A 16,107-nucleotide genomic window follows, 5' to 3' on the forward strand; every position below is an offset into this window, starting at 1 on the left:
GAGAAACCCTCCTCTTCCCATTGGCCAGCGGGCCGCGTCCGCCCCGCCCCGTCCCCGCCGCGCTGCCGCCCGGGCGGCCAGGCCGTGCTCCCCAAGATGGCGGCGCGCAGGGCGCCGAGGCCGCGCTGCCCTTAGGGGCTCCTGGGGCCGGCTCTGAGCCGCCGCTCCCGGCGGCAGGGGGGGGCCCGGCACCCCCGGGCGGCCTGAGGGGAACCGCGGGGCGGCGCTGGGTGCTGGGGGCTGCGGCTTCCTGCCGGGCGGGGCGCCGGGACGCCGCGGTGAGGGGCCGTGAGGGGGCCGTGAGGCGCGGGGCGCTCGGGGGGGGCCGCGAGGGGCTCGTTGTGGTAATCGCTTTAATCGCAAAAGCGGCTTAGTTCGTAGAGGGGCGATTTTATTTGTTTGGGGGGGGGGGGTTAAGCCGTTTTGCGCGTTAAAAATGAAAGTAACCGCTGCGGTTCTTCTTCCTTACAGGTTACAGAGCTAGCGACTGATCGGTAAGTGAGGGGGGAGCGTGTCGGTGCGGTACCGAGCCGCGCTGCGGGCTCTGGGGGTGGTGCTGAGTGGCTGCTCGCTCGTTTATAAGTGATAGAAGTCGTATTGGTCATTTCCTTATTTATAAATGACAAGTTGTATTGATCATTCATTTGTTTATAAATAATAGAAGTAGTATTGGTGATTCGCTTATTTATAAATAACTGAAGTTGTATCGATCATTTATTTGTAAATAACAGAAATTGTATTGCTCATTTCCATGTTTATAAATAACAGAAGAGATATTGATCATTCGCTTACCTATAACTACCAGCAGTTGTATCGGTCTATCACTGGTACCATAAAACATGAAAGTTCTTCACAAACCAACCTGGCACAAAGGTGGTTTCCTTTCTTCTGAAAAAGAAACTTCTTGAAGTTAAGGGAGAGAAGTGTATTACCCAGGCACTTTTTTCTTTTTTTTTTGGCAGTTTGTGTGATCCTTCATCCGTTTTCAGAAGGAAAACATCTGGAAAATTAAACAGCTTAATTTTAACGAGCTTGCGCTCTGGTCTTCCGCCAGCTGTTTTGCTTAGAGCAAGTCTGTTGCATCATATTTTAATCAGCATTTCTTACTGGAAGCTTTGCTGGTGACTACGTGCACGGTAATTTGTGTGTAGTATCTGCACAGTTTATTGAATTACGATAAAAAGACTTGTGACTGAGACAAGTAAAAGTGCCAAGATAGTCTTCATTTTCTCTTTAAACTGCGGCACGGCTGAACATCAGTCAGCTCAAATACCAGAAAGCTGTTTGCACGGCAGCGTGGTGCCAGTGTAGATACGTGAAATGCTGATCAACGTAGGGAAACGGATGCACTGCGTGTAATCAGCTGCCTTATTTTAGGAGGGATTTTTGATGGTGCCTTACCATTCAGGCTCACAATAGTTGTCTTAATTCTGTATGTGACAGAACAGTAATTTGGTACCATTTTTTCTTCAAGTAACCCAAGTACAGATCACTTTAAAAAGTTTTTTGGCAGTGATTGCTGCCATCTTACCATCCAGTTATATTCGAGAAACCAGCTGGATATTTAAATTGCCGTTCAGACTGACCTAATGTGTGAGTCCTAATTATGAACAGCGATCTGATTTTGTGCCCCCACCCCAACTTTTGAAATCTTGCTACCATCGTTGGATTGTTTTTCCTTATCTTGTGGACAAAGTAAGCGAAAGCTGTTCTGTTGACAACTAGCAGATATTTTCTGTAAGGCATTCTCAAAGATTCTTAATTAAACAAGTAATAGCAAAAATAACCTATTTTTTTGAACTGTAGCTGCACTATATGAGGAAGATAAGGGCGAGGTTAAATATGACTTATCTTTAAGCACAGAAAAAACATCTCTCCATTTTTAAAGAAATCCTTTTTGCTTTTCTTAAAGGATCTGAAGCTACTCACCGGAGACTTCTTTTCTGAAAATTTATCAAGCAAGAACAATTCTGTTTTAATAAATGAAGGAGAACAAAGAAAACTCCAGCCCTTCTGTAAACTTGGCAAACCTGGACCATACAAAGCCATGTTGGTACTGGGATAAGAAGGATTTGGCACATACACCTTCGCAGCTAGAAGGACTTGATCCAGCTACTGAGGCACGATACCGCAGGGAGGGGGCCAGATTCATATTCGATGTGGGAACGCGTTTAGGGCTGTATCCTTTAAACTCATGGTAGCATGAAAGGTATTGACAAATAGGGGTTTTAAGAATAAAAGATAAATAGCATTGTATGTGTAGTTAGTTGTTCAAATGTTTCTTTAACGTGATCAAAAATCATTTTGAGCTTAAATGCCTTTTGATGTGATGTGTTTCTACATAGTTCTTAGCCATTTGTTGGGTAGTGAAGGCTTCATCTGAAGCCCTTGGGCAACAGAGAAGTTAGGGGATACAGTTTTGCTAATTATGGATACTCAGGCTGTTTCCAGATGTGGTCTTTTATCACATGAATCTATGTCATTTCTCAAATTTTGATTTTTCCATTCATTTTTCTACATATTTTGCCTCTGGAGCTTCTAACATATTCCCACCTTCCCCCTCCCTGTCCGTTTTATTTTGTTTAGATTCAGATTTACAACTCTGTATATGTTTAAGTAATTTTTCCCTGCTGTCTCACTTTCTCATAGTCTACCGCTTAAACTTTTTGTTTCCTGCATTTTTGGTACTTCTCTTAATCGCCTGAGTTCTTTGTTTAACCTGGTGAAGATGAAATTTTACATTTCTCCTTAAAGAGAAGAGTACAGAGCATATTCGGATTTTCGTTGCCTTTCTAGTTGTGAATAATTAGTAACCATTTTCCACAGTAACATTTTTCAGGCAAAGCGATTGTTCTTCTGTTCCTTCACGTACCTACCACTGGTTTTGACCTTTTTTGAAGCAGGTATGGTTTATCATATGGATGACCATGCATGGAGGTGATCAGGGCTTTGCATGCTTCCAATAAATGCTTTAGGTATCAGCTGTATCTGGGTCAAATCATAGTATTTACACAGTCTTAGGGGGTTTTGTAGCTTTTTTCATAAAGCTACTGTTTTACTTGCAGTGTTTTATATCAGGTTGATGGATGGACAACTACTTGAGGTACTTGATAGAGCAGGGTACATCTTTTCCTTTGTATATATTTTGGTTTAATTTTTTGTTATGACTTGTTTGAAATTCCTTATTCTGCACCCCAGACACTATGATACTCTAGCAACCGGCATAATTTATTTCCATCGGTTTTATATGTTCCATTCCTTCAAACAATTCCCGAGATATGTAAGTATTTACAATATTGATTGCTTAATACTGTGATTACACAAACCGTGGGCTATTTGAAGTAACAAGTTGATTGAGTACTACTGCTAGCTGCAACTCTGGATGATGGAAAACAAATATTTTATCTTTTAATCACCACAGCTTAAAATATGCTGCACCTGCTTGCTTATTTATACATTTTATTTGTGGTTGGGAATGTGTTTGTATTGACAGTGTGGTTATGTCTTGCTGATACTCTTCTTTAGAAGAAGAGAGAGGTAAGAGTTCTGGCACTGTTGTAGGGCTAAAAGAAAAAAAAAGTGGAATTACCATCCAAAAACTGCTTAATAGACGGTGCTGAAGCAAGACAAATTCTGCTTTGGGTGTCTAATCATGAAATAAAGTTACATAAAATGGACAGCCCTCAAAATTCTGTATTTTGCTTTGAGAAAGAAAAGCTTAAATTAACACTGTAATAATATTAAAAATTAATATGCTTATTAAGTCTTTTCTGGGAAACTTCTATGGATCTGTTATTAGAAACTGCCAGTGCTTTAACAACGCTATACTGTATTGCATGTCCAGATGCAGGTAACTTTCTGAAAGCACTTTCTTTTTTAGGTGACAGGAGCCTGCTGTCTCTTTCTGGCAGGAAAAGTTGAAGAAACACCTAAGAAATGTAAAGATATAATTAAAACAGCCCGTAGCTTGCTAAATGATGTACAGTTTGGACAGTTTGGAGATGATCCAAAGGTAAAAAATAATAGTAATGAAAAAGAAAAAAACTCATGTTGAAATAGATTTTATCCTATTGTACTCCAGCAAAGTGACATTCCTTAGAACAGTGGCAGATTTTCAGTTGTTCCAAATTGCACTTTCAGCATGCGTTCATGGCTCTTTTGGGTAAGGTGACAGGTAACTATGGAAATAATTCTTGCTAATACAAGTAGTTTTGGAAGCCTACTGCAGTAAACGTTGGTATAAAAAGTTTATATTTGATTTCATGTGAATTCTGGTGTTACTTTGCAAATTAAACTTGAGAAATTGTGGACAGAACTAGAAATGCTATCAAGACCACATTAAAACTGCCAAGTATGATTTGTGGTCTTGAGAAAGAATAGCAAATCCTAAGTCAAATAAGAGAGCATCATCTTTAAAGTATTAAGTTTCCTGTTTAGAGCTTCTGGCTTAGCAAAACTAAGCTTCTTTCAAAATTGTTATGAATGGCTTATTACAAGTGCAGGAAAGATATAAAACTCCAGGAAGAAATGTGGTGGGAGTATTTTTTGTTGTAGTTTTGTGTATTTGACACTTTTATGCTGTATCTCTTTCGGTTCTTTGTTCCATGTAGGAGAAGGAATTCTAAACATCACTTCCACCCTTCTGCCCAAAATAAATACGAGGAGTATCTGGGTTTAAAATAGTCTTTAAGTTGGAGAGGTTTCTGTTCTCCTTGGAGACAAACTCTAATCAAGCAGAAGCAGACAAACATGTTTGCCTGGAGATGCTCTGTACTCATACTTTATACCAGTGTAAAATATTTGTGAGTGAAAAAAGGAATAATATTGTGGTTACCTTGTTTTGTGCTCTAGGAAGAAGTGATGGTCCTTGAAAGAATTTTACTACAAACAATAAAGTTTGATTTGCAAGTGGAACATCCGTACCAATTTCTTCTCAAGTATGCCAAACAACTTAAAGGTAAAATATTACAGGGTGCTGCAGTGCCAGTTCTTAACATTTGGCATTCAATTTACATTAACAGAACAAGAGTATTCTTTTCCAAGCTATTTGTCCTTTCTAATAACTTTATTTCTTACAACTTTCCTTGCTGTTTTTCAGGAGACAAAAATAAAATTCAAAAACTGGTTCAAATGGCATGGACATTTGTCAATGACAGGTAAGGTACTGCTAAGAAACCTTTTAAAAGTTGAATAGTTACTGTTGCTTACTTTATTCTTGGTTTAGATATTTCTGACATTTCTTTGCGCTTATATGTTTTTAGCTCATAATGAGGATAGATGAGGTATATCTCGATCTATGTATTCTTTAGATTTTTCTTTCCATCTTTCCCATGGTAGTTCTATTGAGCATGGAACCTAGGATGACTGCAGAAGTAGGCCAGGAATCTATGGAGGGAAAAGGAAGAAGAGAAAAAAACAAATTTTGTAATACAGGGAAGCAGTAGCTTTGATTATGACGTGAACTTACTCAGTAGATGTCAATAATACCAATAACAGCAGTTATTTTAGCACCAGTTCTATTAAAAGCTATTTGGTAGATAACCTTTTGCAGTTTTTGTAGCTTGATTTAAAACTTGCATCCAGATTGCTTGAAGAGTTGCTTTATAATTTTGTGTTAGCTGTTTTGTTTTGTTTTGTTTTGTTTGGTATGTCTCTACATTTTATTGAAAAACATTTGGAAACTCTAAAATCCGAATTTGGGCATCATTCCCTACCCAGCTGAAATGCAGTGACAGCACACTTCAGTAGCAACGCACACGAATGCTGTATTTAGTGAACAGTAGAGGTGAGGCTGCAGTGGAACGCAGCTGCCCGCACTGGAATATAATGCTGTCTCTTCCCCCTCAACCACCTCTCCGCTCCCATGTAGTGTTAGGTTTTCTGTTTTTGAACTCAAAACTCAGTGTTCGTATGTGAAGCAAGCACATGCCCTTTGTGTTATGTGTATCTAAAATTGCCTTGTTTATTGACAGCAGTAGTGCAGAAACGGCTTAGTTTTGAAAACTTTTTGTTTAATGTGGCTCTTTTTAGATTTCTCCGTTAAGTTTGTCTGAGAAGTTGAAGTGTGGTGGGAGTTGATACCTTGGTAATTCTGTCTGTTGTACATTAAAATTCTGTACTTCAACGATCAGAATTATCTTCAGGTTTGTGTGGTTTTTTTTTTTTTATATATTCCAGCCTCTGCACTACCCTGTCACTGCAGTGGGAACCAGAGATCATAGCTGTTGCAGTTATGTACTTAGCAGGCCGTTTGTGTAAGTTTGAAATACAGGAGTGGACATCAAAACCAATGTACAGACGGTGGTGGGAGCAGTTTGTCCAAGATGTTCCTGTGGATGTTCTGGAAGGTATGAGAAATACTTGCCACTAAAAGAGGAGTATTTAACTGTTTGATCTAGGGTCATATGTAAATGAAGATTGCTTTCTTTCTGAGTCTTAGTCAAAATAAACATGTAGAGTGTGCTGCCTAGGGCATATGTGCTATGCCCTAACCAGACTTTTAATTGAACTTCTTATAAAAAATTCATTTAGCTCTTCTGTAAAGGTTTTTTCCTCCTTTGGTGCTGTTCTTGTGTATGGATATTGGTTGGACGTGTAGTCTGACAGACGTTCAGCTGTTGGAAGAAGAATTTAATACCAGCCATTTACTTAGTTTCCTGAAACTTTTGTGGCTGGCCTATTTATAGAGTTTTTGAATATCCCGGTGGGTAACCTTGTCGTAAAAGGAAGTTAAGTTGGTTAAACAGGACTTGCCCCTTGTGAACCCCTGGTGGTTATGACCAGTGCCTGTGTATTTAGATGTGTGTGTCTTAACATCTAGTCTTCTTTTACTCACTTTCTTGCTATGCTGTTATCCTGTTGCTATGCTGTTAACTGGCTTTCTAGGCACATGATCATGACATGCAGTGTACTAGTACCAAGACACTTAGTTGTTCTTCTCAAGAATGTGCATATACGACTGTACATTGTTCAGCACAGGCAGAAGAAAATCAGAAATGCAAGTATAAATTGAAAAATAGTCCATTTTTTAAAAATGCAATCCATAGTCATTATAACAAATAATATTTGCAATGAATTTTTCTGAAGTTTATATCAAGCAAAAAGCTGAGTTGATTATTGTGTATTAAATATTCACTCGTACATTATGGGTGTATAATCACTGGATTTTATTTATTTATCTTTAAAGACATCTGTCACCAGATCCTGGATCTGTACTCCCAGGGAAAACAGCAAATGCCTCATCATACTCCTCACCAGCTGCAGCAGCCACCATCTCTTCAGTCTACTCCCCAGGCACCTACAGTACAGCAATCACAGCAAGCACAGGGTTCAGAGCAATCACAGACTCAGCAGCAAAAAGAGTCACAACAGTCATCACAGCAACAGCAGCAGCAGCAGCAGCAAACACAAGCACAACAATCTAAAAAGCCCTCTCCCCAGTCAAGCCCTCCTAGAAATATTAAAAGACCAGCAGTAAGTTTAACTTTGAACTTTACCTTGCCTTTTATTTTCAAGCTGACCTGATGTCCCTTTTATTTAAAGGCCGTGGTGCAGCAGACTTCTTTGCTTTAAGAATGAGCCTGGTAGTTAATTTTTTATGGTGGACTTCAGTTGGTTGTATGGCAAGTACGTTAGTATGGAACACCCTTGACAGTTCTGGCATAGCACATTCTTATTTCGTTTGGGTCAAAACTGACTGAGCAGACTTTTAAGTCAGCATGAACTACTAAGGTTCATAGTTCTGTGCCATCAAAATCTGTTGGTTTTGCTATTGAGCAGGCTTAATTAAGGAAGGGTCTCTCAGAGTAGCAATATGCACAATGAAGACGTTAATTGGACTTCTTGGTCTTTAATGTCTTTAATAATGTGGGGAAAAAAAGAAAACACTTCTAAAAGTATGAAAAAATTCTTAGAAAAAGTCCTTCAAAATAATTGAATAGAAGCCCGTAAATACTTCATGCATTGAAGCGTCACTTTGTATTATCACCTCACCACTGAAATCAAGAAACTTCACGAGCAATTGGATAATATTCTAAGTTGCCCATGTGCTTTTCTATAGTCATCAAGGCCAAGCGAAGCTTTTAAACCTTTACCTGCACTTTTTGTGGTTAACTTCTAAGTTGTCCAGAAAAGTGTTAAAGTGTTACTCAAATCTTCTTGCATGTACCTAGTGAGTGTTTTCGGAAGTAAACTGATTGGAAGAAGTCCACTGAGGAAATACACTTTTGTCCAGCTTTTACAGCTTTTGCTCTTACTTATTTTAACTACGGCATGCCCGAAATAGAGAACAAATATATAGAGGAAAAAAAAAAAAGGAAGCAATAAATGATGTAATGAAGTGGGATTGGAAGAATGAAGCATGTTCATAATGGCAGCTTCCTAAAAAAGAGAAAAGTGACTTTCTAAAACCGTGGTCTTTACAAGATACAGCCTACTACTAGAAGAAAAAACCTTCACTGCAATATATAGTTAGTGAACTGAATACTTGCTTTATAGTTACTCAGGATAGAAAGCTGGTAACCTGATAAAGAGCTTGAAAACTGGGAGAGCTCTTTCTCTACCGTGTGTATTGGTTTGCATACTTTTCCTACCATCAGCACAAACTCTGCTTGGGTTGTCAGATCAGTAGGGCAGGGAACTCTTTTCCTCCTTTTATTCAACAGAAATGTCTAGGACAGTTTGGCAGGTTAGAAACCATAAACAGCAATTAGGATTTTTCTGTGTGTTTCCATCTGATTGAAAGTTGTTGGGAATGCTCGTTCCAAAGCTCTACGCTTACAGCACTACTGATTATACCCCATCCCATGTGTTAATGAATTATCTCACAGGAAAAAAAGCAATGCCTTTTGCACGAACAGTATCTGTTGATCTTTAGCAATGCCCTCTGGTCAAACCCTCAGAGCCTGTTAGCTTTTCTTAGAGTTTGAGGTGCACCATCTCATAATTAAGGAAGCAAATAATACAGATAAAAAGGTAAGCCTGATACAGTGCAGACATCCAGAACAACTATAAAATAAAGGGTGAATCACAGGACTTTGTGCAGTTTTCCTACAAAACAGCAAAATTTGAGGAAAGCAAATATGATGATCTGAACTAATTCTTTCTCCAGAAAACAACGTGGGAGAACAAGATGTGTAGTGTTTGAAAGATTTACTTGGTGCTTCTAAGATGTTCTTTGGTTAGATGAGCCTTAAACCTTTTAAAAAATGTTTGCCTCCTTCTATAAATAGCGCTTTGCATGACTTCTCCTCCAGTTTGTGTAGAATATAAATATACTTTGTTCCTGGAGGCCAGATTTTCCATTTACATGAACTCCTATAACTCCATTATCTTTTACGGAGCCAAGATACTTTAAAGCAGCTGAGGCATTGGCCCATGACGTACAAGCCCTTACCAGATGTCTAAAGCATCTGCACATCCTCTGCATCTCTGGTGGTGAAGAGCACTTGAATTTTCAGTTGACTTCACTAAAATATACTCATGAATCATTAGATAGTATATTTGGTTTGATTAAACTAAGAATTATTTGTGGTAACAATTTTAATGCATGGAAAAACAGCACTAAAAGAACAGTTCTGTTATTATGTGGATTAAGCTTGTTAAGAAAATATTAAATAACAATTAGCATGCTAATAAATAAGTAATTTTGGCTCAGGGTCGTCATGTCTGGAGCACTAGAAACTACAATACGATGCAAAGATTTAAAAAAAAAAAAAGCTCATCTCTATTTTAGCAACTGCCATTATTAGAGAAGTGATAGACTTTGGTTTTGTTGCTTGACTTTTTTTAAAGGTAAGGTAAAGCGTAAGATAAAAACTCATTTTTGTTTTTCTGTCCCATGAGCTGTTTTGTGTTTGGCTCCAGCTGCTTGTGCCATATTACTGGTGGTGCACCTCAGTGACATTATTTTCTGAACACCGTTCCGTGTCCACAAATGCACAATAACTAAATTGCTTCCACTTGAATTAATCAACTGACTTGACAGGTTGAGTGATTTATTGGAAATTCTGCCAGTAAGTAATGGGGACTTGTATTTGTTTGAAAGAGCAAGGGTATTTGATGTTTTCAGTTTTGGAAACAAGCAATTTAGCGCTAGAAAATGGGGAAAAGGCCAGCTGAGTAAAACAAAAGCAGCAAATGAGTCTATGAGAGTCAGCAAGAAAATTGTGTATGTTTGGAATGGAAGAATGAAGATTGTCCTTAAAAAGTTGAAAAGCAGCCAGAAGGTGACCGGAGATGAGTTGAATTGACTGTGAAAAGCAGTCCAGGAACAAGGTGGTCTTAAGCAGGCCTCAGGTACCTTTGTACTGGACAGCAGAAGTCATGAGAACGCCCAGCACAATTAAGGGGAATTTGTTGTTCAAATCGGAGTGACATGTCAGTCCCTTCTTCCTGCGGAATCTGAAGTGGTGGGAACTGAGCAACAGTTGGGGAAGGTAAAACCACTAGACCTAAATAGTCCCTGTAATAAAACACCCTTTCATTTAAAAGGCACACACTTTCATTCAGAAGTTACGTACCCTTCTGACTTTTATCCCAATTTTAAATACGTTTGTGCATAATTTTGATCAGGTTTTCAGCTGTTCTTTAACTAGCCATCTCAGTTGGACTAAGTAAGCTGGAAAGATTTCTCATATTCCCTTGTCTGTGATGTTAAAAAAGAAACCAACCAACAACTTGTGATCAGAAGGATGACATGAAGTTTTGTTGGTTTTGCTCAGTGTGCATATTTTTTGTTCCTGGCATAATATTTGGCTTTTATACAGAGCTTTCCATCTAATGGCTTCTGAAGGGTATTACACAGAGCAATACTTTCACTGTCCTATCCTGGTAAACAAAGCGTAAAGGCCTGCAGGGATGTTGACAAGGGTCAAACAACAGGTCAAAGCAGAATCAGGACCAGAGGCCAAGTCTCTTGTTCTCAGCTCAGCAAGTAATACACTGGACCGTGATGTACGTGCAGCAGATGCTAAATAAATTAAATGAGATGTAATACTCAACCATGAGAACAACAGGAAATCCTCAATCTAAAATAGCTGCAATTTTTTTCAGTCTTCGTTCTTCAAGTGAAGTTGGGCTTTCCCAAGGTGGTTTGATTTTGTTCAGTGTTTGCGCTACGTCTTGCTAAAGAGGCTGTGCATTAATAACCTTCTAATAAAAATAGGAGAATAAATAAAGGGTTTCCCTGAATCCTTTTAGGAGAGGGACAAGGATACTGCTTCTGAGTTGGAAATTGGTTCTGGTTTAGTCAGATTTGTAAAAAAGCTCTTCAACAGGCTATCGGTTGTTTCCTGTTTGGCTTGCTTTTTCAAATTTTAAAATGCTTTGTATTGCAATAGTTGACTTGTTTCCATCTCTTTTTTTTTTTTTTAAACAGGCTGTGTCTCCAAAAGAAGAAACAAAGACAACAGGTAAATGTTAACATTCAATTTTTTTCATTTTATGTAACAAAATTATTGTCTTAGGGAGAGTAAGTTACTCACTGACTTGTGCTTAGTTTGTTTGCTTACAGCAAGTTCTTACTGGCAGTTCTAAGCTATTTTGATATTAATGCTGCATCTTTAATTGTGTACTGTAAGATTTGTAAACTGTTCCTAGCTTAAAAACGTGTAAAAATGGAGTATAACGGTGCCCCAAGAATCCCTTAAGACAGTTTACGCTTAGTAAGCATCTTGCTAAACTACGCAACTCTCAATGTACAACTCCATGCGTTAATTGGACTAAGTTTAGCAAGCTGTGGGACCTCGAAACGACGGAAGGTACCATGCCATTGAATGCCTGCACTAATAAGTCTGTTGGTAATCAGTGACACTTGTAACTGGCTGTTGTAAAAGGCATCTTACAGCAATACACAGTCTAACTTAAAAGATGTTTCACTGCAGTGTCACACCTTTTGGTATGGAGGTGCTTTTTTTTTTTTCCTTCTGCTGTTTTGGAGCAATTTGTTTCAGGACAGTTAGGATTAATTCTGTAACCTTTCCTAAGTAATTTTGGCCCTTCTCCCTTTCGGGCTCTGCAGACAGATTCCAGAGAACTCTCTCTTCTCCCTCCTCTCTCTCGTGTAACTGCCTTTTTTCTTTTGTTTTCTGTTTATTTTCTTTGTGGTTTTTGGATACACGTTCCCTGATTTTAGCAAAACAACAGTTCAGCCTCTCATGAGGTTTCCTTTAACTCTTTTAAAGTTCAATTTTTTTGCTAGAAAATGTACGTGTGTGCATCTGTGCATTCATACTGTTATTGGGTCACTTTGTCTCCGGTTATAAAATGTGTAGCTTGAATTTGTATGCCTATGTTCTTTTGCGAGACTGGTGTGTGATGCCTGGTGCCACTTAATTTATACAAGGGTCTTGATTCTAGTTCTCTTTATTAAACATGCCTAATGTATAATGTTTCCACTGCACTTTGCATAGAGTAATATGACAGATGGTAGCTGTTAGAATGGGACTATATTTGGGCTCTGGAAAATACTGCAGAGCAATAGCTAATTAGGAACTTGCAAATGTTTTTCAGAACCACCACCACCATCTAAAATTCCTAAAATTGAAACTTCACATCCACCAATACCTCCTGCACACCCACCTCCAGGTAAGCTTTTATTTTCTAAAACAAATTTACTCTTGCAGCTAATCTTTCATTCATACGGTTGTAGTGACCTTGGGGGAGGGGTTGTTGCCTTGATTAATCAGCTTGGCAAGTAAAAGCATTAGGTAGATAAGCTCTAGAGGGAATTTCGTTGTAGTAGCACAAGCTTTTCCAGACAGAAGCAAAAATGATGTGATAGGAATAAGACTATACTGTGTGGATGGGGGCAAAACAAAGCTGTGACTTTCAGAGGACTGGAAGAATAAAGCTAAATGTTGCTGGCAGGCAAAAAGTGGCTGACTAGCAGGCAAAAGTCCTTTAAAGACCACAGGATGGCAGATGCCATACGATTACCAGCATAGCTTCCAACTGTCCTATAAAAGTCCTTCACGTTACATCTTTAATTCTTCAGGTGCATAACTTCTAAACAGTAAGGGGGATACTTCGCTGTGTCCCAGAAATGGATTTTGTCTGCCAGAGAACTTGAACACTGCACAAATGCATTGCCTTTGCAAAAATGAACTCTACTGTTGTAAAAATGTGCTTCCAGCATGTTGATGCATTAGTTTGTCTTTCCACTGACCCTTAAATATGACATAAATATTTTACAGAGCATGGTCCATAATGTAACTGTAGGATGGCAGCTTCTAACATGGAATTTGCAAGAGAGAAAAAGTGCTCTGAAATATAGTAGGACCATTTTTTCCTCATTTGTTAAAAACTAATTAAGAATGAAAGAGTTCTTCTAAAGACCATATTCATCATTCCATCAGTTGTTAAATATTGAATGCACATCTTAAATCCAGAGTGATACTGGCAATGAGGAAATGGAGAAATTACTGCCTGCTATAATTTAGGAGCTACAAGTTCTGGAATTTGTAGGTACCACAGCCAGCATACCCACTTTGCATCATCTCATTATGTAGGTGTTCTAGCAGGCAATTTTGCTGTTAAAATTATGTGCTTAGACAAGGTAAAATCCTATTTAAGCAGGTAACTAACTTGTTCCCTTTGTTATCTGAAATTTTCCTCTTAACTTTTGGTTATACGAGCACATCATTGTAGAAATACTGATACACTTGAAGAATAGCCTTTAGAGGCCATCTCTTGGCTTTTCAGGCCTTGAGGAAATAGCAGTTGAAAACTAAGAATGTTTATTGACCAAATGGGAAAAACAAAAAAGTACTGGAATGCTTAATTATCTCCAGTTCTGTTTAGCTTTGTCAGTTTAGTTGTTACGTGTTACAGGAAATGACCGCTCTCCATGTATCGGCTTCTAATGACTTTTCTTAACTAGACAACGTCGTAGATGGTTATTTATTACAAGCTGGATGTCAGTTGCACAGAACGTTTTTGCTTGGACTTTTTAATACTGACCATATGACGATACAGAGATGTTGCCATTAGGTCAGTCTTCTTCCTGTGGAATTCCTTACTTCACAAAGTTGGTATTAAGAGGGGAAAATATATAAAGAAACGGCTGTTCAAAGCATATTCTTTCTGGAACTGGCCAAGTATAATTCTGCAGAATTCAGACCTTTCTATGGTCAGACTGTCATATACTGAGCTCCCTGAGATTAATCAGCGGAACAAAGCTGATAAGATTCCGTGTCCCAGGTCTTAATTTATTCTCCTTTTAAAAAAAATAAAAAATCTTTTTCTGTTAAAGATTTGAGACTTCGGCCTGTATTCTCAAATAATGTTTTACAACATGGGAAGCAAGTGAAGTGCAGAGAGTAATCCCAGGCCACTGCCTGGGACTATAAAAGGGGTAGAAGGGAGACACGGACTAAAGAAGATTGAAGGTCCGATCAAAAGATTTTTGGTATCTTGGGTCCCCTGATATTTTAAAATCTGCTGGCTGTGATTCTGTCCATCCAGTCTGCCAGTTTCTGCTGACTGTAGAAAGGCATTTAAATTATAAGAAAATAGTAATAAGGAAGGAAAACATCTGTAACTTCTAGAGTGGGAAAAGCTGGAATTTTGTTCTGCAGCTTGGTTATTTTCTAGTGATGTAACGAGGTCTGACTGGGTACCGTATGGCAGTCAGAGACTTAGAAAGTTGTTGAGTTGCCTTTTGATGTGTTAACTGGAGGAAAATACGGAAGTATCCAGAAGTAATTGCCGCTGTTCTTCAGACAAATAAATGACATTTTCTTTTCCAGAGCGCAAGCCTCCTTTGACAACTGCAGTTTCGATGGGAGAAGCAGAGCAATCTACTACCGTGGACTCAGTAGACATGCCAAAGGTCCAGATTCCTCCCCCTGCTCATCCTGCCCCGGTGCACCAACCTCCACCTCTGCCTCATCGCCCCCCGCCCCCGCCCCCCACCAGTTACATCACAGGGATGTCTACCACAAATTCGTACATGTCCGGGGAGGGTTATCAAAGCCTGCAGTCGATGATGAAAACAGAAGGACCAACTTACGGAGCTTTGCCTCCGGCCTACGGACCACCGGCTCATCTACCGTACCATCCTCACGTCTATCCTCCCAACCCGCCCCCGCCAGTCCCCCCGCCGCCCCCTACCTCGTTCCCTCCCCCCAATATTCCCCCTCCTACCCCCGGGTACCCGCCCCCCCCTACATACAACCCCAATTTCCCACCTCCCAGGCTGCCTCCGACTCACGCAGTACCCCCTCACCCACCTCCGGGGCTGGGGATGCCACCAGCTAGTTATCCCCCGCCCACTGTCCCCCCGGGCGGGCAGCCCCCCGTGCCACCTCCGATCCCCCCCCCCGGCATGCCCCCTGTAGCGGGACTCGGCCGCGCTACGTGGATGAGATAGCATGAGGGAATTTGCACCGTATCCCCCTACGCTGCCTAGGCAGGAGTAGCTAGCCTAAACCGACATTGTAAAGACGAGGAGGGTGATTTGTATAATTTAGATGAAGAAATGAGACCGTGAAATGAGGATTTAGATTATCTGTTTGCAGTATTGTTTATGGTGAGTTATATAGGCTTCTAGGTTATAATCAGCTTTGCAGTATCTATTCTAACTTTATACATTTGACTTAAGTTTAAATTGTCTGAGTTATTCCAGCACTGGATTACTTTGTACTAGCAAAAATGTTAACCAGCCATATTGGCTCAATTATATCAGTAAGAAGTAAATTTCCTTCTAGAAATCAGTGCCTATTTTTGAGTATCAAAATAGCCAGATACCATGAAATTTCATCTATAAAAAGGAACTTCATTTTTCAGTAATAATTAAAAACAACACAATCTGAAGCATAAAAGCTACTTTATTTAAGAGAGATTCTGAATGCTAGCTGACTGGAATCATTTTGAGGTGTTTGCCTTGCTGATATTTTTGTTTTGGAATGTACTGGTATCTTAAAAGTATTGTATGTTTACACCTATTTGCAAATTCCTGTACATAATATATATATTTTCTAAGTGTGAAAGTCTGAATGTAACAACCTACTGTGATGTAAATCCTGGTTATAAATGGGACTAACTTCATTCGCATCTACCCAAATAAAATTGGTTCTGAATTTAGAGGGTTCTCAGGTTCTTCATTTT

At 39.4% G+C, this 16,107-nt stretch overlaps 1 protein-coding gene across 2 annotated transcripts; it reads left to right on the forward strand.

Moving 5' to 3' along the window:
- The first annotated feature begins 16 nt into the window (after nucleotides 1-16).
- Nucleotides 17-16,083, forward strand: CCNK (cyclin K). Of its 2 annotated transcripts, XM_083836536.1 has the most exons (13): nucleotides 17-278; nucleotides 472-494; nucleotides 963-1,136; nucleotides 1,913-2,179; nucleotides 3,199-3,280; nucleotides 3,881-4,012; nucleotides 4,852-4,957; nucleotides 5,099-5,156; nucleotides 6,178-6,347; nucleotides 7,187-7,473; nucleotides 11,378-11,411; nucleotides 12,511-12,585; nucleotides 14,748-16,083. In XM_083836536.1, exons 4-13 carry the CDS (start codon nucleotides 1,983-1,985, stop codon nucleotides 15,368-15,370), a joined length of 1,764 nt encoding a protein of 587 aa, XP_083692662.1. In that variant the 5' UTR covers nucleotides 17-278; nucleotides 472-494; nucleotides 963-1,136; nucleotides 1,913-1,982; the 3' UTR covers nucleotides 15,371-16,083. The 2 variants fall into 2 exon arrangements, with proteins under 2 accessions (XP_083692662.1, XP_083692661.1); XM_083836535.1 differs by lacking the exon at nucleotides 963-1,136 and having other exon boundaries at nucleotides 18-278.
- Nucleotides 16,084-16,107: the final 24 nt, after the last annotated feature.

The sequence above is a fragment of the Anser anser genome (assembly GCF_964211835.1).
Source record: "Anser anser genome assembly, chromosome: 5".
Classification (NCBI taxonomy): domain Eukaryota; kingdom Metazoa; phylum Chordata; class Aves; order Anseriformes; family Anatidae; genus Anser; species Anser anser.

Bases quoted from the DNA above. Each gene is read 5' to 3' on its own strand.
- CCNK (XM_083836536.1), top strand. From the start codon at position 1,983: ATGAAGGAGAACAAAGAAAACTCCAGCCCTTCTGTAAACTTGGCAAAC. The intron at 5,157-6,177 runs GTAAGGTACTGC...TATATATTCCAG, and splicing joins TGGACATTTGTCAATGACAG to CCTCTGCACTACCCTGTCAC. The intron at 6,348-7,186 runs GTATGAGAAATA...TTATCTTTAAAG, and splicing joins TCCTGTGGATGTTCTGGAAG to ACATCTGTCACCAGATCCTG.